This window comes from Neophocaena asiaeorientalis, unplaced genomic scaffold (assembly GCF_003031525.2).
Source record: "Neophocaena asiaeorientalis asiaeorientalis breed wild unplaced genomic scaffold, Neophocaena_asiaeorientalis_V1.1 scaffold40, whole genome shotgun sequence".
NCBI classification, from domain to species: domain Eukaryota; kingdom Metazoa; phylum Chordata; class Mammalia; order Artiodactyla; family Phocoenidae; genus Neophocaena; species Neophocaena asiaeorientalis.
Window position 1 is genome coordinate 9,295,637 of NW_020185335.1, and position 24,778 is coordinate 9,320,414.

Here is a 24,778-nt window from a genome sequence, read left to right on the forward strand (position 1 = left end):
CCATCGCTTCTACCTTCCTTCCTTCTTGTCGTCACCCTCCTCCTCTCCCTCCTGTGATTCATGGGTGGCGTGTGCCCGTCTTGTTATGTAAGCAGGTTCGAGTCATCTTGGAGATGGGCTCCAGGCTGGGAGGTCCGTATGGTTATGGGGCAGCCCGGGGTAGGGGTCCCGTGGGGCCCGGGGTGGTGCCCGGAGGTGGCAGGCAGGGCGTCCCTCCCATGCTCTTGGGACGGTCAGTAAGATCCTCTGCTTTGGTTTGGTCCTGAGTCCCGTGACAGGAGCCAGAGCAGTGGAGTCACAGAGCAGCCTTCTCTGCTCCAGTGGGGGGTGGGCGGGGGAGGACCGAGAAGCAGCCAGGTGTGCTCGGGGTGGGGGGGTCAAGGCCACACTTCACCTGGGTGCTTCTGGTCAGCAGAAGGTGAAGATGCCGTGAACCGTGCTGTCCCTACATCAGCCACTGGCCACACGGGGTTGTTTGCACTTAAATTTAAGTTAATAAATCAAGAAGGCAGTTTCTCAGTCCCCTAGCCGTGTTCCGAGTGCTCAGGACACACGTGTGGCCCGTGGCCGCTGTTGTGCCGATGGAGAACGTTTCCATCATCACACAAAGGATATGACCCCAGAACTTGTTCATTTTGACCCCATGCTCCGTGCACCGCTCCCGCCATGGGAAATAGCCTGAGAATGCAGGGGCGGTCCGTAGGGTTCCAGCATTCCTGCGTCCCTGAGTAGGGTTCCATCCTGCTGCGTGTGGCACAGCCGTTCTCTATGTAGGGGTGATGTCTGGGGGTCACAGGAGTCCTTGCCCTAGCGTGCCCGGTCTCTCTGTCTCGTTCAGGTTCTCCGTATCCACGTATGTCTGTTTCCCTCTGACTCTCTTTGACACTTCTTTCTCCATCTCTCCCCTCCCCTCCCCATCTCTATCTCTTGATATACCTCACTCTCTGCTTCTCTTGTAGTTTCTTTTCCTCTGGTGTCTTTCTCCAGGCCTCTCTCTCCACCTGAGCCCTTCTCTCTGTGTGTCTGGACTTAACGCTCTCCTCCTCTCTCCCTCCCCTCTCCCTGCCCCTCTACCCACAACGTCCTTACACAGATGCTTTATGACAATTTGACTCGGTACCTCACTCAGACCCCTGGGAACTGACCTGGGGACTGAGTTCAAGGAAGGTTAAGAAACGCTCTCAGGCGGACACGCCTCCCCCGCTCTGCTCAGAGACACCGAGCAACACGCCAGCAGGTCGAGTCACCAGGCAAAGGCGCCAGCCTTCTTCCAGCCTGGGTCCAATCGGTGTGTTTCTGGATGCTTTGTGGTATTTCAGCGTGAGCTCCCTAATATGCCATGTTATTAGAATCCCCGGGTGCAGAAAGGACCTATTTATCTTCCTTCTTCCCTTAATGCCCTTTTGGCTGGCATTTCACCGTGAGGAGTATCTCCACGAGTACATAAACAGTGCCGGGAAAGCATCCTGCGGGGTGCTCGTTGCACGCCTGCGGGGTCGGGGAGTGGGCGGGGATTAAAGAACTGGGTGGCGGCACATCACCTTCCGGGGAGTTCTGCCTCCCAGACGGGTTTCCACTCATTGATGAGAAGCGGACAGAGGCCACTGTTCGGAAAAACAAGCTTTTGGGTGGGACAAGAGCAAGGGGGCCCGCCCGCACCCCCTTTCCCACGAGCTTCTGCTGCTGCTGCTTTCTGGAACGGCTTCCAAGACCCGCTCTTCTCCCTGACATTCCCGAAAGCCCCTCAGGAGGCCAGGCAACTGTTGATCCCAAACGCTGGCAGCCGGGGCAGGGACAGGGCGGGTGCCCTTCTTACTGGAAGCCAGAGAGAAAGACCTTTCCGGCCTGAAAAGCACGTGCTGTTTTTTCCCAAAGAAGTTGGGCCGGGGAAGGCGAACCTGGGAACGCTCACCCACCCACGGTGCACCCTTGGCTGTTTATCTCACCTCTCGAGACAATACAACAATGAGGGAGAACTTGGCAACTTTCGAAGAGGAAATTAGGCAGAATTTGCCTGGAACGAGGCCCTTTCGGTATTCGAAAGCTTTATCACCAGGAGAGGTCGGCGCCTGCCCGAGCAGGCCTGCCTGCTTCCAGGGGTCTTTCCCAGCCTTGGATCCGGGCTCCGCTGAGTGACCCTCAGGACTCAGAGGTGGGCCCTGTGTCCCATGGGGCCGGGTCATCCAGCCTCAGCCCTTCACACGTCAGTGTGGTGACTCGGCGGAAACTCACTCTGTCCCCCAGGCTGGGCACAGCCCAGTGCGCTCTCCATTCCCCTGGAAGGCACTTAGAGATGCCTGTGCTGGGATTCCGGACGTCCCTCAGCAGCCCCTATCCTTCTTCGAAACTAGACAAGCCAAAGGAAGGAGCAGGATGAACCCATCCCCTACTGGGATGTCGCATCCTCTCTGGTTCCATCATCGAGAGGGGACGCAGCTGTGAGGATGCGCAGGTCGCCTCCCCTCTTCTGGAGGAAACTTCTGGCCTACCCTCTTGTTGGCGGTGCGGGGCCTCCTGGTGATTGGAGCCTTCCCTTTCATCAGCACGGCGCTTTCAGATTCCCCAGCCCGGTTCCTGGGAGCCCAGCTGCAGAGAGAGCAGGCTGTGGACTCAGACCAGCCAGAGGCCCAGCCTAGCTCTACCATGCTCTCTCTACCTCTGTAACCTTGGGCAGCAGGATGACCTCTCTGGGCCTGCAATTTATCTGGAAACCGGACCCATAATACCTGTCTCCTTGGGTGCTGTGAGCGTCAGCGATATTACATGCAAAATCCTTAAGCACCACGCCTGGTGCACAGTAGGTGATCAGGAAAAGACTGCCTTGATTATTTCTAGAGCCCTCGTCAGATATGACATGGGGAAGACAGGGTATCGAGGCTGGACAGTTCTTCTGAAGTTTACTGCACATGAAATGTTCTTCAGTGAACAGAATGGGTATACCGATGCTTCATACAGCCAGCCATCTATTCACCTACCCATCCATTTATCCATCAGTCCGTTCACCCATCTGTCCATCCACCTATCCATTTATCCATGTATCCATCCAGTCATTCATTCATTCATTCATTCAACAAGTCAGCCAAACTTTCATTTAACAAACATTTATCTGAGTTTTACAGACACAGGGTTGAATAAGTCATACAGGGTCCCCGACCTCACAGGGCCCACAGGCTAGACAGGAAGAAAAACAGCGAGACCAGCGATCACAGGGCAGTGTGACCTGTTCAATGAGGCGTCATCACCTGATGTGGTCAAGGGTGGCGAGGGGAAAGGCACCACTCAGACAGGCATTCCAGAGAATTGACATTTCAGGTGAGACACGAAAGGTAAACAGTTCAGCAGGCATTGAAGGAGGGGGTGAAGGGAGAGCATTCCTCGTGGGTTGTACACACTGTGTGAAAGCCAGACTGAAACAAAGCAAGCCAGGTTATGCTAGGTTATGCTGCAGTGACAAGCAGCCCTGAATTCTAAGTGGCTTCAAACAGCAAAGGATTATTTCTCACTCCTGCTGCATGTCCATCATGGGTCTGCTGGGAGCACGCTCCATCTGCAGTCTTTCTGGTCAGCAGGGCAGGGGGAAGGGACCTCCTCAGTCGTGCGCTGGCTCGTCAAGGCTTCCACTGGAAGTGACACAAGTCCCATGGCTGTGCATTCCTACCTCATGCCCGAAGGAGAGCTGGAGACGTTGGGGGAGGACACGGATGAGACCACAGCAAGTCTGGGTCTTGGTTTCCTCATCAGAAACAAGGCTGGAGACGAAAAGGTTGCGTCAGAGTCGGGTCCTTACCCTTTGGTCCGTGGTGTGTTCTGAAACTGCTTGCACAATTGTGTGTGTGTGGGGGGGTTGTACACATGTGCATGTTACTTGGGTGCGAGTCCACAGCTTGTGTCAGGCTCTCAAAGGGTTTCAGGTTCCCATAAACCCCCAAAAGACCCAGTAGCCCTGGTCTGGGTGATCCTTGAAATCCCTTTGAGCCTCTGAATCAAAGAGCCGTTTGTTACAGTGGACGAACACGGCCAAGGCCTCTGTCTTCCTCCAAAGTGCAGCGAGCCTGCAGCGGAAGAGGGGACTGTGGCCGCCTCCCCTCCCAGTGGAGTTGGAAGGAATGAGCCCGCGGGTGGACGGGAGACATTGGGTGTCTCTGCCTCCCAGGGAAGGTGGCTCGGGAAGCTGGGTGGCGTCACCCTTCCCCAGCAGGCTTCTTGTGCTTTGCCTCGCCTGAAATCAATTCACTCAGCGGACTCTTTAACACCAGGCTCACTGCCGAGGCAGCACTTAACCCCACTGGATCCTGCCTCCTTTCCTAATCCTGTGGGCGGGACAGATAACCGGCAGGGAGCGTGGGCAGGGTAAGGGCTCTAAGAGCTGGGAAGCAGGGGAGGGAGGGTGGACCTGGCCAGGGCCTCGGGGAGAGCAAGGGGTTTCAAAAGCAGAGAAAAGTGGGCGAGTGCCCTCGAAGAACGGTGGGCATGGGGGCGATGGTGTGGTCAGGGCAGGGCTGGGTCGGACTCCTGCGCGGGCCGCAGGGCCCTCCACCTGCTCTGAGACTCGATTTCCTCATCTGTGAGATGGGAGTTTGCACGCACTCTCCCACATGAGCAAAGACTTGGAAAACGCAGGTTGTCCTGCCTGAAAGGTTAGGCTGATAGGGGAGATGACAAAAGGCAGGTGAGATGGTGGTTCATGTCCCTGAAGAAATTCTCCTCCCCTCCAGACAGTGAGACGGCTGTGGAAGGCGGGGCACATAGACCCAAGTGAGACCAGGACAAGGCTGGACCGGACACGGGGCAGGAGAGGAAATCTCTGGAGCTGTCCCTGCTCAGCAGCGAGCTGGGCACATTGAATGAGCTCTGGGCAGGGCCAGAACCATCTGGCGTGTGAGCCCTGGGACCTGGTGGTGCCAGGAGGGCTCACAGTGTAACTGGGAGAAGCTGTGTCTCTGGGAGCTGGCTGGCTCCTTCTGGAGAGACAGCTGCAGGGAAAAACGAATCTGGCGGGGCCGTGGGGATCCATCAGGACTCTAAGACGCAAGCAGCAGAGGTGGACTCAGGCTATCGCGAGTGGGAAGGGAAATATACTAGAAGGACTGGCGGGATCCTGGAGAGCAGGCTTAGAGAGTAGACTGGAGCCGAGGCCGGTGTGGGAGCCGTGTCCCAGCCCAGTAACCATCTTTAAAGGAAGACACAGCCCTTGCTTCATAATGAATTGTCAGCCCCCCACCCCCCATCTTGACATCACTTGCTCGAGACCCAGAGTCCCAGCAGGAGCTTCTGATTGCCCAGTCAGATCACCTGCTCACACATGGCCAAGGGAGGGGCCAGGAGGCCCATTTAAAGATCTTTAGTCCCCTGCTGGCCTAGCCCTTAGGTTAGCATTCTGGGCTTTCACTGCCGTGGCCCAGGTTCAATCCCTGGTCAGGGAACTGAGATTCCCACAAGCTGCGTGGCATGGCCAAAAAAAAAAAAAAAAGATCTTTAACAGGGACTCACACTGGAGAGGCCCCAGAATGGGAAGGGCTGGGCCCGGATGTGGGGAAGACTGGTCTGTGTTGGACTGGATTGCCGAGGCAGAGAAAGGAGTCAGCACCCACCACTTACTACCATTGCCCTCCTGTTTCTTGCATTGTGTTCATTCGTTCTTGTGCAACCAGCCCTGATGGTACTACTGGCCACGCTAATCAGAGTGAGGGAGTTGGAAATGAGACCCTGCCCTCAGGGAGTTTACAGTCCTCTCGTTCATTCATTTGTTCATTCCTTCAGCAGGTCTCTCTTGGACACCTCATGCCCCAGGCCCTGGGGAATACAGAGATGGTCACACGGGGGTCACACACGGGTCACTCGTGTTGGCAGGGCAGTATGGTGGGTTGGCCAATGGGCGCAGAAGAGGGAGAACATGGGTCTCCTTCCCCCGCTCCTTCTCCGCTTCCCTCTCCTCTGCTGTCTCCTCTCTCTTCCTTTGTGTCTTCTCTCGGTCTTTCAGTCCAGCCAGTGACACCTTGTGGGCACTGTCTGGGCCCCCCGTGGACCCTCAGAACCAATGCAGTGATCCATGTCAGCACTAAACCAACCTGGCCATGCCTCCTGTATTCATTTTCTACTGCTACCATGGCAAATTACCACAATTTACCACAAAAACAACACAAATTTGTTATCTGACTATTCTGAAGGGCCGAATCCAACACAGGTCCCACTGGGCTAAAATCAAGGTATGCGCAGGGCTGGTTCCTTCTGAAACTCTAGGGAAGAATCCATTTCCTTGCCATTTCCAGCTTCTAGAGGCCGCCTACATCCCTGGGCTCATGGCCACATCATTCCAACCTCTACTTCCCTCTCTGACTCTCTGACCTCCTGCCTGTCTGTTATATAGACCCTTGTGATGACATTGGTTCACCCAGAGATTCCAGAATCATCTCCCCGTCTCGGGGTTCTTCACTTAATGACATGTGCAAAGTCCCTTTGCACCTAAAGTAACGCATTCCCAGGGTATTAGGACATGGACAGTCTTTGGAGGTCCCTCATTCAACCTACCACACCTCCCCTCTCTCTGGCTACGTCGGTGTGTTAAAAAGCAGACAGATGGTTGCGGACCAGAAGCATGCTGCAGCTAGCTCATACCGGCTTGTACCAGCACCCAGGAGTCGATCGGGGTCAGCTCTTCTCAGCTTTGGTCCAGGGACGGCCCCTGGTAGCGTGGAACCAGCCAAGTGCCATCATTCACGGAAGTCCCCACGCACGCTGTGACTGGGGCTTTTTATCCAGGAGAGCCTGTTGTGACGCATTTCTCAGCACAGCGCTGGCCGTGCTGCTGCCGGATCCCTGCTGTTGGTAGTGTTTGCACATGCCTGGCGCCGCGCTTAGTAAGCATTTTACATGGATTATCTCATCATTTGGTATCTGCACCGCTACTCCTGAGTGTGGGATGTATTTTGTCACCCTAATGAACAAGAATTGTCCTGAGAGCACAGCTAGGTCAGCACTGACAGGAGGTGACCCAGGCACGGACCCTCCAGAGGGGGGCTTCTGGTCCCCGTGGTGGACTCCCCTTCAGCCTCTGCTGCCCCTGTCAGGTGTCACGGGCTCTGCACCATCAGGGAACTTGCTCCAGGTCACACCAGGGCAGAACGGGGGCTTGAACCCGGGTCTGCTGGAGACAGCTGCTGCAGATGTTCCTGTGTCACACGGAGGGTGTCCCCCAGCCGGCTCCCCACGCGGGGCAGAAAGACAAACTCACCTTGCCTCCAGGGGCTGGAGTGGATCTGTTCAGGGTTTGGAATGAGTCTCCGAGCTGTGCTCACGGGAGCCTGATTCCCGGCTGCACAGGCCACTGAACTGGTTCATTCGTTCTGGCCCAGAGATTTGCCCAAACTCTGCCCTGGGCGAGCTGCTGACATTTCGTCGATGATTTGGCAGGAGTGGGGGGAGGTAATCTGCAAGACCTGGATCTCCTTGAATGAGGGTGACCCCAAGTTGCACACGCTGTGCGTGCGTGCACGTGTACACCTGTGTGGCTCAGGAAAAGAAGATGGGCATTCCTGCTTGGGGCGAGGCTCCGGCCCTGTCAGAGCCCCTTGCCCATCAGGGTCACGGCGACTTGAAACAGGGAGCTGCGGGGTCAGGCAGGGAACAGAGCTGCATTTCTGCCTTGGGGGTGGCCAGCAGCAAACTTGAAACGCCGTCACACTGTGGTTTCAGCATGGGTCAGACCGCCGGTTCAGGCCCTGCCCCACACCTACTGCCTGTGAGCCCGTGGGAGAGTTTAACCTCCCGAGCCTCAGTTTCCTCATCTGTACCATAGGGATAATGGTACTGACAGTGCCAGCTTCCCAGCACTGACTGACGAGGACTGGATGAGCCAGTCCACGCGTGGGGCTTAGTGCTCCGCCTAGGGCCTGTCAGACGTGCTGTAAATTCTGCTTTTGCCATCAGCAAATCTGCTAGAACCGGGGGTGAGAGCGGCGTGAGGCTGAGCGGCCCGAAGTCTCTGAACTGGTGTGGAGTGGATCAGGGAAGGCCTGGCTCCCTGCGTGGTGCTTTGAAATGTAGTTCTGCCCGAGGTCAAGGCTGGGTGCTCTCTACCACGGCTTTCTGCATTTGGCAGGAGGGGAAGTGGTTAAACCCGCAGGCTTGGAAGCCGTGCTCTGGGTTTAAGTGCGGTCAGTTGACGTGAGAGCTCGGGCTCTCAGTTTTTCCCTTTGTGAAACAGACGCAGTGTTGCCCACCTCGTAGGGCTGTCGTGAGGGCTGATGACAGATTACATGGACAACAAAGGCCCGGTGCCTGGAGCAGGGCTTGGGGAGCACCCAGGCAGCTACATTATCAACATTGTCACCCTACACGCCTCTTCCCCACGCATCCTGGCCCCTTCTCTGATCCCGGATGAGTTGAGATATGTGTACAGTTTAAGCTCTTCCAGGCACCAGTGTCTACCCAGCAGAATAAGCGCCCGGTGGCAGCAATGTCTATTTCAGACAAGTCCCCCAGGTGACCACTTCCGGTCTGGTTTTACACACAAGGGGTTCAGCTTGGTGCATGCCTCGGAAGGCTCTGCAGGGCCACGGGGCAGGGCCTGCAGGACAGAGCCGACTGGGGCTCTCCTGCTGGCCTGTAAAATGCTCTGAAATGCTGTGAGCCAGCGACTTGACCTTGCTGTCCTGTTCTTCTCGTTGCAGGCTGCCAACAGCTACCTGCGAGACCAGTGGTTCCATTCTCTGCAGTGGAAGGTAAGTCCTGACTCGCTTGCTCGTTGGAGGAGCTGGTCTGCCACCCAGAGACGTGAGGGCAGAGGTCTCCTGCCTTCTAGGAGGCTCAGCCCAGGAGCTTTGCTCCACTGTGTGGAAGCCCCCCACCTCCCTCTTGGATGGTTGATACCTTCCCCCCTTGCGATGGTGAAACTGTGCTCCTGCCCGGCTGGCCCTTGACTTTGCCCAGGAGCCTTATCGTGTGGTGCCTGCTTCCGAAAGGATCAAAGAACTGCTTGATCTCAGAACAGGGGCTCATCTGAGGGGCTCGAGGTGATGGGTTGAAAGTAACTTCCGAAGGCGCCAGCAGAGGTAAATTTATCAGAGGTGTAGAAGCCCAACCGTATTTCCAGAGGCTTCACTTCCTTTGGCCCTAATTTCCCAGTTCTAGCTCTGCATAGCACGGTCCCCGGCCTTCTAATACACACGGTGAATTAGCTCCCGACCGGCCACCTTCAAGACCCAGGGGCCAGATTTATGAGAAGGGTCCTCCCAGCCCGCTGAGGAGTCCGCATTCTGCTCCGTGGCTCAGGACCTTCGCACCCTGCCCCCCTGTCTCTCCTGCCTTCTGACCTTTTAGTTTAGAACAAGGCGTGACAGGCCCACGGGCTCGCAGAGCCAGCAGGGTATGGCTAGGATGACCGGTGCCTGTCCTGAGCTGTCATCTTTACTGTAATCTGGAGCGCGGTGGGGGACGAGCAGCTGGCCCTGGACAGGGTTTGAGACCATGTGCCGTGTTGGGATGACCAAAGGGACACTTAGAATTCTTCTCGTTCCTCTGGAGGGGCTCTCGTCACAGCTGGGCGGAGGACAGAAATACAACCCCGGAAAATTACATTCCTGGTCCCAAAGAGGGCCACTCCCCTCCTTTCCCCGACAGCTGCAGGTCCTCTCCTTTGTGCCAGCGTGGCCATCTCAGAGGCTGAACGCGAGTCTCCAAGTTGGGGCCTCAAAGGGAAAGGACTAGCATTTACTGAGCACCTACTGTGTGCCTGGAACATGAGGCTGGCCCATCACGCCTATTCCACCCTTGCGGCAGCCTCGTAGGCGGCTTGTTATCATTGCTCCCATTTTTTATACAGGGAAGGCGAGGCCAGACCGGAGCCCAACTCCCATAGCTGGTAAGGGCCTGGGGCAGTGTTCAGGCCCAGGTTTTCGCCGTTCCTGGGGATTTCTGGACGCAGGCAGAAGGCCCCAGGTGACAGCTAAGCTGGCAAGTGGCACGTGCCTGCTTGGAGTCTGCAGGTGCTGCTGAGAGCTTGATTTCTGCAGGGACATCGTCCCTAAGGCCTGGATCTCTGCCGCCAGGTGTGTCCCGGGACAGTCAGGACATACGTCAGGACCTGCCAGGGGCCACCGGGGAGGTAAATGCCGGAGCAGTCTAGAGGGAGGGAGGAATAGAGGCATGGGGCAGTGGTGGCCCTGCAGGAAGAGGCCACTTCACTGCCACGGACAGTGGTTACTTAGAGGCTTCCCTCTTCTGTTGTTCACGCGTGTTTTCCTTGTGAGTCCTCAGTAAGTGATTGCTTTGCTTTTTCTTAGATCAGGGTGGGGCAGGAAGTACTTGGAGACATACCGCCGACGTGACAGTTTGGGGAAACGCCGCTTTGAAAAGGTGGCCGAGATCAGTGTCAAGGAAGAGGTGGTCTTTAGTGGATTCCACAGAGCTCTGCTTTCCTCCTTGCCCTGGTCCACATTTTCTTCAACCACTTTCAGGAATCTCCGGGAACACCTAAAAGGCAGTGCTTGTGAAATGTGTGAATATGAGGCAGCTCCAAGGGACGACTAAGTGGTGGGCATAGAAAGCCAGATTTCGGGAGACCAGTGACAGCCAGAAGGATGATTTAAGAGTGACAAGCTTGAAATGCACACATTCAGACGTCAAGGATTGCATGTGGGGTTCAGACAGTTGATTGAGCAAGTACAGAACGGGGGATCCCTGGGCTTCTAGCAGTTCTCATAAAGACCTGGATATCTGCACTCAATTTTGGTGGTGTTTGGTTTGTGTATGGTTGTTAAATCTAATCAGTTGAATTTTTGAAAAGAAAAGAGGGCTTCCCTGGTGGCGCAGTGGTTGAGAGTCCGCCTGCCGATGCAGGGGACGCGGGTTCGTGCCTCGGTCCGGCAAGATCCCACATGCCGCGGAGCGGCTGGGCCCGTGAGCCATGGCCGCTGAGCCTGCACGTCCACAGCCTGTGCTCCGCAACGGGAGAGGCCTGCGTACCGCAAAAAAAAAAAAAAAGAAAAGAAAGCAAGCATCCTGGAAACTCAGATCAGGATATCAAGGAATCAGCAGATGCTCAGCAGTGAGTGGCCCTTTTGCCAGGTGAAGGATGGTGACCTTTGTTCTCACTGTTTCGATATCTGCTTGTGTCTTAGGCATGTGTAAGATGCTGGCAGGTTTTCCCTTTGGACACCCCCCCCCCATAATTTAGGTATGCTGCCACCAGGTGGCAGTGATATTTCAGTATCAGCGACCTGATTTCATTTCTGTGGCTCTTTGCCACTCGGTTTTGATGAGATTGGAGGGAGGCGTGCTCTCCTTCCTTGTAAAATGGCAAAGAAACATAAGGTGTTTTTGAGGTACTGCCTGCTGGTAAGAGCGGGTGCCACTCCTCGTTGCGGTGCGCGGGCTTCTCAGAGCGCAGTCTCAGTAGTTGTGGCACACGGGCTCAGCTGCTCCGCGGCATGTGGGATCCTCCGGGACCAGGGCTCAAACCCGTGTCCCCTGCACCGGCAGGCGGGTTCCCAACCACTGCGCCACCAGGGAAGTCCCTGCCACTCGGTTTTGATGAGATTGGAGGGAGGCATGCTCTCCTTCCTTGTAAAATGGCAAAGAAACATAAGGTGTTTTTGAGGTACTGCCTGCTGGTGAAATGAGTTGAGACCCAGATTCGAATCCTGGTTCTATAGGTGACTCATCTTGTGGTCCGCATAGATTCTAGCAAGTGTTCATCGATCCATATGTGGTTACTGAGTACCTACAATATACGAGGCACGGCCAGGGGCTTTCCTGTTCATTGTCATTCAGCAAGTGACAAGGCTCAGAGAGGTCTAGTTACTTGCCCATAGGCACACAGTAGATTTCAGTACAGCTTCGTGGAGCTGCCCTTTTTCCTCCTTGATCCAGCTGTGCGTGATCCTGAGCTTTGGCCTTTTCAGCCCACTCGGGATGGTGTGTCCTGCTTCTCCTACATGATACAGCCACTCTCTCCTCTGTATTTACCACCAACCATTTGGGGTTTTTCTTTTTCTTTCCTTTTCTTTTCTCTATCTTTAACTAAAAGGGCGGGGGGAATCAATAGAACATCCAAAATTAAGGACTTTAGAAACCCCACCACCTCAGCTTGAGTTTTTAAGATTTCTAAATGTTGTGTTTATCACTTTTTCTCCTATACCAACGTATACGTCCCTGTTGTAGCTGCAGTGCAGGTAGAGAATACTTTTTCTATTTTTAAAGAATGTTAGCTCTTAAATGCTGTGTTCCTGTTGCTTTATCGAGTTTTTATCCAGTCATGCTGATACCTCCAGGGCATTCTCCACAGGTGTGATATTGCCTCCAAGGGGGTCAAAATTGGTATTTTGGGGCTTAAAAAACCTTAAGTTATTCCAGTGGTGTGTGGCCTTCCTAGTTCAACCTACTCAACAGAATCTTACTGTCTAGAATTTAGTTTCAAAGGGATCAGGGCAAGGTGTGTGGGGGGGTTGCCGGGGGCGGATATCTTAAAAGCCTCCTTCGGGGAATGATAATAGAAAAGAAACTTGAGAAGCACCGCTCTAGAATCTACCTGAGGTTGTGATGTGAACAAGGTAGAGTCTGAGTAACACACCTGTGTGATGCTCTTGATGCCTGTCTCCATCCTGGGGGTCCCGTTGCTCTCGTGGCCTCAGCTCATCTCTGTGCGTCCACAGGCCGTCACAGCACGTCGGGAGCGTCCCCTCCACGCTGGACTCTGTATTTTAAGCGTCATCTCAGCTCACTGAATGGTCTGTTGTTGACGTTTGCATGTGAGGGAATCGGAGTCACTTGTCCAAGGTGCCAGGGCCCCCAGAGGGGGGACAGGGGTTTGACCCACAACATCCTGGCCCCCGGACCTCCTTCCCTACCTCTCCCTCTCTCCAGGCATCTCTGCCCTTCCTCCCGGATTCCCGCCCTTGGGCAGCACTGATCAGGGAGGTGCAGGGAAGGCCTGGGGCCCGGAGGAGAATGACAGGAAGGGGGTGGGACCGCAGCAGAGCACGCTGTCCTCAGGGCTCTCTGGGGAGGCCAGGCCTGTTTGGTTTGGGTGGCTTGGCCCCTGAGGCCAGTTCCTGGGGGGATGGAGGCATAAACAGTTGTACTGAGTTAATGAGGCCTCATTTCTGACTCAGATGCACCTTGGAAGCCACGTCCTGTGGAGACAGGCCTGCCCGTGTGTGTCAGGCTGTGAGGGGACAGGCCTGTGTGGGTGTAGGAGGCCAGGAGGGGACAGGCCTGGTTTGTGTGACAGAGCCAGAGTGTGCTGCAGGCTGTGAGGGTCCAGTGTGTGTTTATAACGCTGTCAGGAAGCTGGCCTGTTTCTAGGTTCAAGCCGAGAGGCCCAGGTGCTCACAGCTGTGAGGACAGGCCTGTCTGGGCGCACAAGGGCCTGGACCACAGGCCCCGAGTACCTGGCTGGGAAGAGACACGTGCATAAGGTACCCCCGAAAAAGCCAGGTACCAAAAAGCGCCCGCTTTGTGTAGCCGGCGCTTCTGGTGCCTCCAGCTCTGAAAAACGCCTTCTCCCTCCCTGAGAGGGGTTCCTCGGCCCTTGCACAGAAGTCTTGAAAACCAAGATGATTTTCTCCCTGGGGGAAGCTGGGTCACCAACGTCAGCCCCAGGGGTCGACCGAGGGCCGTGGCGGAGAGCAGACTGTGTGAGACCAGAAGCCGCCTGTTTTCCTGTCGCAAGGCCTCCAGGCAGAGGAACGCACTTGGCTCTGGGAAAATCCCAGCCCAGGATTGCATCCTCTCTGGCCTGCTGCCCTGGCCACGCTGCCGCCCTCTCCCCGAGTCCCCAGGCAGGGTTTCCCAAGCCCCTGGGGTGGCCACAGCGACGTGGTCACCCCATCCTCTGTAGACAGTAGGAGGGTGGAGAAGAACGTGGGGTCTGTGTGTATGTGTGTGTGTGTGTGAGCGCGAGGGGGTGACTGTGTTATGGGTGCATGGGGTGTGGGGTGTGTTTTTTTTGGGCCTCAGTTTTCTCCTCTGTGAAATGCGGAAATTGCTGACCAGCACCTCGCCCACTGGGTCAGTGTGAAGAAGGGCTGCCCTCCCAGGGCCGTGGGAGCATCATCCCCTGCGCCCTTATCAGAGCAGCCAGCGGGTGGGAGTGGGCACCCAGCCCCTGCAGTGCCCCCGTGGCATGTCTGTAAGATCCGAGGGGGTGGGCAGTCTGTCCTCTGAGGGCCCTGCCTGGCGCAGGCTGTGGGTACTCCTATCGCCAGGTCTGCAGTAGCGGTTCCGCAAGGTCTTTGCTACCCCGTCTCATGGATGAGGGGACGGCCATTGCCAAGGGCGGCCGCTCCCAATGGTGTCACAGTCTAGCTTCCACATCAGGCCCTGGGCTGAGCCCCAACCAGGGTCCCCAGTTCATAGGTGAGGAACTGGGGGTGCAGGGCGTGCCTGGGAGCCTGGCTTCTCTCTCCCATCGGGTCGCCCTTTTGGGAAGGCTGGACCATCACCCCCAGTCCCATGCAGGGAGAGAGGCCCCGCTGGTGCTGAGATTCCTGGGGGAAGCTGGGTCAGAGGGGACAGAAGGTCCCCTCTGAGCTGATGCCCCTCCCCTGAGGGGAAAGCTGCGCAGGGGAAGGGTGGGACCCTCCAGTGGGTGCTGTCACCCTCCACTCTGACCTTCCTCCTGGACCCTCCTCCCTCTCCCTCTTGGGCACAGGAGTCCGAGACCTTTACTCCCGGGGGAAGAGCCACTTCTAGTCCCACAGCCACGGCCCCTAGACTACCCCACTCTGCCCACTGCAGATCCCCCTGAGCACGCATCCCCTAAAACACGTGCCAGAGCCTAAATCCAGCCCTGCCTCAGCACACGGCGGCCGGTGTGTGCTGAGCAGATGCCAGCACCTCGCTCACCACCCCGCTGAACCCCGCAACCCTGAGGAGGGGACACGTCCTCCTGCTTCCCCATTTCACAGATGTGGAGACAGAGGCCGAGAGGTGAAGTGCTTGCTCAAGGGCCCGCACCTATTAAGTGACAGAGCTGGGGTCTGAACACAAGTTTGATTCCAGAACCTGGGATCGTAACCACTGGGAACGTGGCTTCCACTGCACACGTGTGTGTGCGCACACATACGCAGACACGCATACGCACCAGACAGTTCCTCCTTCACACCTGCGGGCTTGCGCTCCTGACCATCCCCATCGCCTGTCTGTCCTCGTGCCTTGCGTGTCGGGGGCTGTGGTATTTTTGTCTTGCGAAGCATTTCATGAGAGCTTTACATTTTTTTCTGAGTCTCACAGACGTCCCCGTGAGGATTATGTGAATTAACCTCTGACTTGGCCATCCCCTGCTTCTTGTGGGAAGGGCCAAGTGCCCCGCCCACCCTGCGTGGCGCACGGCACACGGCAGACCACCTGGGCCTGGGCCCTGGAAGGTCAAGGTCAAGACCAGCCACTTACACATCTGCCCGAACACGCCGTGTCCCCCGTGTCCCCAGATTCGAGCATCGAGGCTGTGTTACCTGACCTAGCCTTGCCCCTGGCCCCGCTTGGCTCTGGGCCACACGCTCCCATGTGGCTTCTGCTGGACTCACAGTGTCTAGAGGGAAGGTAGTGACCCCTGTTTCACCTCCTGCCATTTCCACACAGCCCATCCCTCCTGCCCCGCTCCCCTCTTTCTCTGCCCTTTCACCACGATCATGAAAACGCCTTTACAACCACATTCGAGGGCAGAGACCGCTCTGCTCTGGCCAGTCCCCACCTGAGGGTGGATTTTACTCCTGCAAGTGCCCTTCCAGCTTTCGTCTACCTTTGCATGGACCTTTTGGCAGCTGTGGTCAGGTGTGCAGACAGTCCTGCCAGCATTAATGCTGCAGCTTAAAGGTTTCAGCATATGTCCATCACGTCTGTAGAGAGGTCGTGACATAATTGACCAAAGGTAAATTAAAAAAAAAGAAAAATATATATACATATATATGCATATATATGTATATACATACAGATGGATTATGTCTTCTGCAAAATAAATCAAAATAATATTAATTAAAAAAAATTGACCGAAGGACCTGCTTTTGGGCATTTGCACTGTTTCCGTTTTTCTCAGTTATAGATAACGCAGTCATGACTGTCACCTATAGCCAAGCTTTTGCTTCTTTTGAACTACTTTTTAGGGCAGGTTTCCACAACAGTGGTTACCAGGCAGAGAGTAGGGGTATTTTTGTGTGTGTGACCCTTTCCGCATACTGCCAATTTGCTCCCCAAAGAAAAATTTCTGTAATGCCTAAGGGGAGAGCTCTGGGCCACACTGCCTGGGTTCAAATCGTGGCTCTACCGCTCACGGGCTCTGTGACCCTGGACTAGCTGCTTTCCTCTGTGGGCCTCTTTTTCCTCCTGAATAAAGTGGGGGTCATGATAGGACCAAGCTTATTCGGTTCCTGTGAGAGTTAAATGGATTAGTAGCAGTAAAGAACTTAGAACGGCACCTGCCATGTGAATAAGTATTGGATCAATGTTAATGATTCTTCTTTAGCGATCAAGGCCTCTTTCCCTTTGTGTAGAAAGTTTCCAAAGGGCAGGGCTCTAGAAGGAAGGGGGCACATGTATAGCACGCGTGCCACCAACCTCCAGTGAGCCCCATGACAGGCATCACTAATCAATCACTGAACTCTTCTCCCCCTGAGGCAGAACTCTTCTCCACATAGTACCTGCTGGTCAACCTGAGTTGACAGAGGGAGCGAACACCCACCACACCCGCTTTAGTGACCTCCTGGACCTGTGGAATTTGAGTATTACTGGGAATCCACGCCCAGTCCTGTCAGCTCTGGCCTGTGTCTCCTTGGGGCTTTTTCACGGGAGCCTTTGCTGAGCTTCCTATTGTCCGCTGCCTGGGAAGGTCATGAGTGTCAGCCGTCCTGCCTCTGAGCAGGAAGGTAAATCAGGGAAGCAGGGCAAGGAGGGCAGGAGTTGCCCTCGGTCCTTTTACAGGCCCGGCCACAGGTCTGCTTCCTCCAGGTCGAAAAGGCAGGAATTCCATCCAGATTAATTTCTGGCACTTGGTCAAAGAGGGCTTTGTGACTTCCTATGAGGGATCAGAGGGATTCCACAGAGAACTGCGAAAGGAGGGGCTCTCCCCACGAGGCAGGGGGCCCATCACAGTCCAGGACTTCTGGGGGGGCCCTCAGCGGGAGGTGCAGCTGGTGGCAGAGCCAGGCCCCCGAGAGCAGAGGCCCTCACAGAGGTGAGTCCAGCCAGGCCACTTCTGCACCTGTGGTCAACGGAACTCGAGGGAGGCCATGGGGCCCAGGCTGCCAGTCCCCCGGGAAGGGCCACAGTCCAGCCTCCAGCGACTCCCAGCCACAGCTCACGGCCCTCGGTGGGTCATCGGGGACCCTGTAACTAATAACAAGGGGAGCTTCAGGGATTGAAACTAACAAGTGGCAGAGGGCAGGACGGCCTGGGGAGGAGAGCTCACGCTCTCCTGGGTTTTCTTTACAGTAAACGGAGAGAACACTTACTAGGTACCTACTAGCTTCAGGAGCTGTGCTGGGGGCTCTGATGTGTGCTCTCTTGCAGTCTTCTCAAAGTCAGGCCCATCTTGAAGGAGGAGCTGAGAGGGCAAAGGGACTTGTCCATAGCTAGAACCAGGCAGAGCTGGGGTTTGAACCCGGGGTGGTGGGTCTCCGAGCCCAACCCCCTTATTCTGGTGGGAGGAGGCACCATCTCAGGCCTGGAGAGGTTGCGGGTGTGGGCAGCATAGCCCTGTGTCTGAGCCCACAGAGGCCAGGAAGCCCCAGATGGGCGATAAGCCCTTGCAGGAGCCTCCACTTTCCCCAACCAGAGCTCTCTCTCTTTGGAATAGACATGGGGCGCTTTGGTCTGTTTCGTTGTTGTTGTTTTGATATATTTATTTATTTATTTTTGGCTGCGTTGGGTCTTCGTTGCTGCGCGCGGGCTTTCTCTAGTTGCAGCGAGCAGGGGCTTCTCTTTGTTGCGGTACGCAGGCTCTGGGCGCGCGGGCTTTGGTAGTTGTGGCACGTGGGCTCAGTAGTTGTGGCTCATGGGCTCTGGAGCAGAGGCTCAGTAGTTGTGGCGCATGGGCTTAGCTGCTCCGCGGCATGTGGGATCTTCCCGGACTAGGGCTCGAACCCACGTCCCCTGCACTGGCAGGCGGATTCTTAACCACTGCGCCACCAGGGAAGTCCTTTGGTCTGGTTTTTAAATAAACTTTTCAAGGGATAACATACATGTAGAAAAGTGCATAGATCAAAAGAGTGCTGCTGGATGAATTCTCACAAATTCTCACAGAATCAACCTGTGTAACCACACAGCTCATTAGTCTCGCAGGAACCTGAACTTCATGTAAATGGAATCATACAGGCTGAACTCTTCTGTGCCTGGCTCCTTCGGCTCAAAATTCTGTTTATAAGATTTATCTATGCAATATATAATATCCTGTGTAGCGGTAATTTATTCATTTGCTTTGCTCCATAGCGTTCTACTAAATGAATATAGACTATTAATTTGTTCATTCTGTTAATGGACAGATACTTCCAGGTTGGGGCTGTTATGAAGAGAACCATTATAAACATGTCTCTTGGTGAACGTATGTTTACAGCCTTTTGAGCACGGGCCGTAGGGCAAGCAGAGGGTCCCCTTTGGTGGATGCTGCCCAACAGTTTTCCAAAGTGGTCCAAACCGATTTATACACCTACCAGTAGTATACAAGAGTACTAAGGTGAGACATTTAAAATTGCATTTATTAAGATTTTCTTTTAATAGTGAAAAGGACAAAGAAAACTAAAAAAATTTCCCACTGTCCATAAACCTTTGTTAACACTTTTTAAGTTAAAAAAAAAATGGAGCTATAATTGAGACATAACAAAATGCACACATTTATCTGTTGGGTCTGGTGAGTTTTGACTGTTGTAGTCACCTGAATCACCACCATCCAGGTTCCTGTCACCCAGGACAATTGCCTCCTGCCCCCTTTTCCAGCCAATCCCTCACTCCCCAGATATCCGCTGTCAGCATCTAAGACCAATGAGCTATGCATGTACTCGGTAATTCTAAAAACTAAAATTCTAAAAACTATAGAAGGGTGTAAAATGCATAGTCTCTCCTCCCTCAACTCCACTTTCCCAAAGGCAGTCCTGTTAGTCTCAGGGGGCCCTTCAGAAGGTTTTATGAAAATTCCTTTTAAAACACCACACAGGTTTTATTATCCACACTGGGTGTTCCTTGGTCCTTTACCCTTTAATTATGTATCGTGCTTGAGCTCATACACGAGCTCATACACGAGCTCATACCGCACATTCAGATCTACGTCGTTTCTTTTTACGGTTTTGTAGTATTTCATTCAGACAAGCGTCAAGCCAGGTGGGCCTTTAGATCTTTCGGTTTTTACTGTTGAGAAGCTGAGTTTCTGCGGGAAAGGACAGGCATTGCTGAGTGCCCGCCGTCCACCGGCCAGAGGCAGTGAGAGGCACCTTGTACCTAATCCTCACCTCTTTGGATCCCTCTAACCATCCCACTCAAAAGGTCAAGAACATGGAGCCCAGGGGCCCCAGGTGGAATGACCTGTCCGGGCCGCAGGGCAGGAAGCAGGGGAGCTGGGTTTGCACCACGTCCCTGGGACCCCAGGCCTTTCCCTGCCCCCTGCTGCCCCAGCACCGGGCTTGGAGACATCAGACACCCCAGCCCCCTGCATGACGGCCTTCCCTGGGCCTCAGGAGGGACGGGTGGCAGCCGACTCTCCAAACAGTCAGGGAAAGAAGGGCATTTGTGGGTTGTTTTTCTTTCCCAGACGAGGAGGGGGACCGGGGCTTCAGCGTGTCATCCCACGTGCCCTTCGACGGGGCTCATGAGTCCCCGCACCACACAAGGAAGTTTTCCACGTAAACGTTTTGCGGGTGAACTTGTTTTCAGCCCTTTAAGGCAAAAATTTTTTTCTTCCTTTCTCTTTCTTCAAATAAGTCTTTAAAACATAAATGGGGGCTTCCCTGGTGGCGCAGTGGTTGAGAGTCCGCCTGCTGATGCAGGGGACATGGGTTCGTGCCCCGGTCCGGGAAGATCCCACGTGCCGTGGAGCAGCTGGGCCCCTGAGCCATGGCCGCTGAGCCTGTGCATCCGGAGCCTGTGCTGTGCAACGGGAGAGGCCACAGCAGTGAGAGGCCCACGTACCACAAAACAAACAAACAAAAAACATAAATGGGAGGCAATCTCTTGACCAGGAAGACCTTCTGTTCTACAGGAGTCTGCAGGTCCCTTCCGCAGCTAGGTGGTGGGCAGCAAGCCCCCCGAGCCGGGGATGCTGGGCAGCTCTCGGGGGGCCATGCGGGGGGCGAGGCCGGCCTCGGAGGGGAGGGTGGCCTGCCGTTCTGGGTTTGCCTCCAAGGCTCCTGCCCGCCTGTTGGCTCAGAGACAAGGCCAAACAGAGCCTCCGAAAAGAGCAGTGCCTGTCCCCACAGAAGGATTAGGTCCTCACCTCTCCCGGCAATCAGAAAATACCCAGCGGGCAGCCAACTCTCTGGATGGAAAGGGGTTTGGGAGAGAGGCTAATTGATCGGGAGACAAGGGCGGAAGTCCCATGGCCCTTGTCCCTCTGAGACCCCAAGGACGGTTTTGCAGAAGGCTCTGAAATGGACAGAGAGCCCGCCCCTGTCCAGGGTGCTAAAGCCACCCGGATGGAGCCTGCTGACCTTGGCGGCAGGAGGCCCCGGTGGTTTGTGTCCGGGTGGGAGCTGGAGAAACAGTGGGGACCAAGCAGATGCGTAGATAAGACCCTTTGGCAGAGTGGGCCGAATCTGCCCTCTGGACGGGAACAGACGTCCGAGAGTGCGTGGACCCTGAAAAGCACCCCCAGGAGATCAAGGGCCAGCTCAGCCATGGCCGAAGGTGGCAGACTGGAGCAGACCATTGGCATCTGTTGACTCTCGAAGGCTTTGTCAGCACCTGCGTTGAACTTTCCATCAGGGATGGTCTTTATTTCCTCAGAGGCCTCTCCGTCACGATGGACCCCGAGGATTCTGAACTGTAGCTCAGTGGTTCTCAGAGTGGGGTTCCCAGACCAGCAGCCTCAACGTAGCCTGGAAACTTACTAGGAATGCAGATCTTCTGTCTTATAAACTGGAAAGTGGGGGAGGAGAGGGTAGCAAGGTGTGTTTTCCATGCCGTCCACGTGATTCTGATACACAGTACAGTCAGAGAGCCACTGCAGTAGCTTAAAGAAAGGGGAAAGATGGGACTTCCCTGGTGGTCCAGTGGTAGAGAATCCGCCTTCCAGTGAGGGGGGACGTGGGTTTGATCCCTGGTCGGGAAACTAAGATCCCACATGCCACGGGGCAACTAAGCCCGCACGCCTCAACTAGAGAGCCCGCGTGCCCTGGAGCCCGTGCGCCACAACTAGAGAGAGAAAACCCGCACGGCACAACTAGGGAGAAGCTCGTGCGCCACAATGAGAGCCCGCGCACCGCAGCGAAAGACCCCGCGTGCCGCAACTAAGGCCCAGCGTGGCCGAAAAAGAAATAAACAAACAAATAAATAAAATTTTTAATAAAGAAGAAGGGGGAAAGAGCAGCAGACGTTTATTGAGTGCCGACTGTTTTCCAGCCACTTCATCTGCTGCCCTATTTTAGTCTATACAGAGTCCCTGGGAGATAGGATCGCGTCCCCATTTTGCAGACCCGAAAACTGACTCTCAGAGTAAATAACTTTCCCCTGTATCTGAGCCAGAATTCAGACCCGGGCCTGAGCCTCCTCTGTGTCCCTTAGGCCCCGTTGCTGGGTCCCTCTCGGCTTGCGATCAAGCAGGAAGGGCTCTTGGATTGCTCTGCCAGCCTCTCCTCCACTTGTGCGGGCAACTCGGACTTGACCGCCGTGAATGCCTCCCAGGTCCCACCCCTGGACTCTGTCTTGACCATGCCCTGGGCCTGTCTGAGGGGCCTTCCTCGGCAAGGAAGGAACAGCCCCTGGTGCATCCTGCCTCCTCACAAGACCCCCGCTTGGGAAGGCAGGAGTACGCCCCACGCTGATTCAAGCACACCCTCATTGCCTGCCTGGGCACGCCCCTTTACAATCCGCTGCGGATGAATTAATTAGGGAACTGGACCCTTTTCCAGGGTGCTCATAAATTAAGGCGGCTTGTGGCAGGAGCCATGGCTCCAGCCCAGAGGCGGCAGCCCGACAAGGACTAGAGGCTTCCCACACAAAGGGGTGAACGGATCGGATGCCTTTGAAGTGCTGCGAGCAGTAGAAAAAGTTGTTAGTCAAATAAACAGCGGAGGCCCCTGTTGAGATACTACCGTCTGAAGCCAAGCCGGAGAACTCCTTATTTGGGGTAGAGGTTTCCCTTTATCCGACCCAAGGGCGACAGCCCTGTGCTGTCCTCTGCCCTTAAGCGCAGCCAAACCCGCTCGGCCGGCCTCTCCCACACAGCAGAGGAAAAGCAGCCTCTGGTACCTTATTTGCATTTTTTAATTTATTTGGTGAGTTGCTAGCCATCGGGGGTGTTTCCTCAGAAAACAGCCTTTCCTGCTATTGGTTAACAAGCGGGCCCCACTGTGCCCTTCAGGATGTGGTTCAGCTCTGCCTGGGGTTCCCAGCACCACTCAAGTCATTGGCAAAATCATTACAGGAAAATAATAGGCTCTCCTTAAACATTCTGTTAAAGGTGGGGTCTCACCCACACCTTGGGTCGAGTTTACAATTAAGGAGAATCAGGACATGTGTCGGGGTATGTGAGAGCCTGGGGGCAGGGTGGCTTTGATCTCGGGAACCGTGGAAGTACATGTTGGACCAAGGGGGCCGCCTCAGGGCAGGCAGTGGCCCCTGGAGAAGAGCTCTTTGACGCAGAGTGTCTGGTCAGGGACCCGGCTGTCTGGTCAGGGATGTGCCCGGTCACTGATGTATGGCGGTCACGGCGCCCGATGGCTGCTGCCAGAAAGACCTCCCAGAGGATCTGCACAGAAGGCTGAGGTCAGGCGAGAGGACTCCTGTTGGCTTGATTTTTCATTTTCTAAACGTATATGCTACCTTTGCCCGGTGATATTTCAGGTGGCTTATAAAAACACACAGCATGGGGACATCTACACTGATTGACATGGGGCCACTTCCAGGTGTTAAGAGAGAAAAAGCAAGATGCAGAGATCCACGTATAATGTGATGCCCTTTTTGTAAAACAAAACAACAAAAGCTGAGGACCAAAGAAAATCTCTCTCTGTATTTGCATTTGATTAACGTATGGCCGTGGAGGAATATCTGAATTGATATGTACGGGGGGGTGGACAGACTATCGGGCTCACTGCCTGGTTTTGTAAATAAGAGGTTTGGGGGGACCCAGCCCCACCCATTTGTGCTACAACAGCAGAGTGTGGCCAGAAAAGCCTGTAATATTTATTACCTGACCCTTTCACAGAAAATGTTTGCCAACCATATGGTTTGTTTTTAGCATGGTTTCTGGGGTGGGGGAGATGCAGGGGAGGCAGAGGTGAGGTTAAAAAACAAGCCAACAGGGACTTCCCTGGTGGCGCAGTGGTTAAGAATCCACCTGCCAATGCAGGGGACACGGGTTCGAGCCCTGGTCTGGGAAGATCCCACATGCCGTGGAGCAACTAAGCCCGCGCACCACAGCTACTGAGCCTGCGCTCTAGATTCCGCAAGCCACAACTACTGAGCCCACGTGCCACAACTACGGGAGCCCACGTGCCCAGAGCCTGTGCTCTGCAACAGGAGAAGCCACTGCAATGAGAAGCCCGCGCACCGCAACGAACAGTAGCCCCCGCTCGCCGCAACTAGAGAAAGCCCGCACGCAGCAACAAAGACCCAACGCAGCCAAAAATAAATTAAAAACAAAAAAAGCCAACACGTGCGATATGGGCTAAATTTATGTACACTTTTATGGCAGGGGTATGCATGTGCACAGAAAGAGAATCTGTGGAGCGATGGTCACCCGCATACAGATGTGCAGGCGGTGAGCCCACACCTCGAGCTGTTGCACACTTTATTACTCCCTTCCTGGACACCGTTCTGTACCATTCTGGTTTTCCAGTGAACACGTATCATTTCAAAAATGAAGTAATCCTGGGAATTTTCTTTCTTTTAAATTAAACGTATAATACACGGCTGTGGCTTCCTGCCACAGTTTGAAACATTTCAGGTAAAGCTGAAGCTCTTCCTCAGCCCCCTCTTTGGTCCTCCCCTCCCCACCCATATATGTGCCGCGTAGGCATGTAAATATATACATACACGTGTGTGTTTGCTTCTACACTTAACACGGTTCGTGGGGGTGGAATCCGTGGTAGGTCTGTTGGCTTGCCTTTGTTCCTTTTAACGGCTGTCTGGTGTGATACTGCATGTGGCTGTAGTTTGTTGAGGCATTTCCCTATCGATGGGCATTTAGGGGTTTCTAGTCACCTTTATTTTTTCTCAGCAGTTAACTGTCTTTCATCGATGTCCTACTGACTGAGTAGCTACCAGTTATTGAGCATCTATAAGATTCAGCATGAAATATCACATTTCATCTTGTCAACAGCCGCAAGAGGCAGGCGCGACTATTATCCCCATTTTACAGATGAGGAAACTAAGGTTCAGACAGGTGATATGAGTTGCCTGAGGCTGCACAGCTTATTAGCAGCAGAAGTCCGAATGCAGAGGTGCGCCACTCTGCACACACCTGAGGGCCACAGCAGGGTCGTGACTGAGCCTCTGAGCACCCCAGGAGTTGACGGAGGTGGAGGCATGTGAGCAAAGGCAGTGAGGGTGTAGCGCCAGGTGTGCTGAGCACGACTGGGGAGCCCCCAGCCTCCCTAGAGGGCTGCGACCAGGCCGGAAGGTGCGTGTAGCCCCGCCCTGG

At 54.8% G+C, this 24,778-nt stretch overlaps 1 protein-coding gene across 1 annotated transcript in view; it reads left to right on the forward strand.

The window, feature by feature from the left end:
* The window catches only part of CMIP (c-Maf inducing protein), a gene marked incomplete at its 5' end in the record, with an annotated part of 235,057 nt that overhangs the window by 147,375 nt on the left and 62,904 nt on the right, over positions 1–24,778 (forward strand). The window contains one exon of the mRNA XM_024735722.1: positions 8,670–8,720. Coding sequence (XP_024591490.1) covers positions 8,670–8,720 — 51 coding nt within the window. The remainder of the gene's footprint in view (positions 1–8,669; positions 8,721–24,778) is intronic.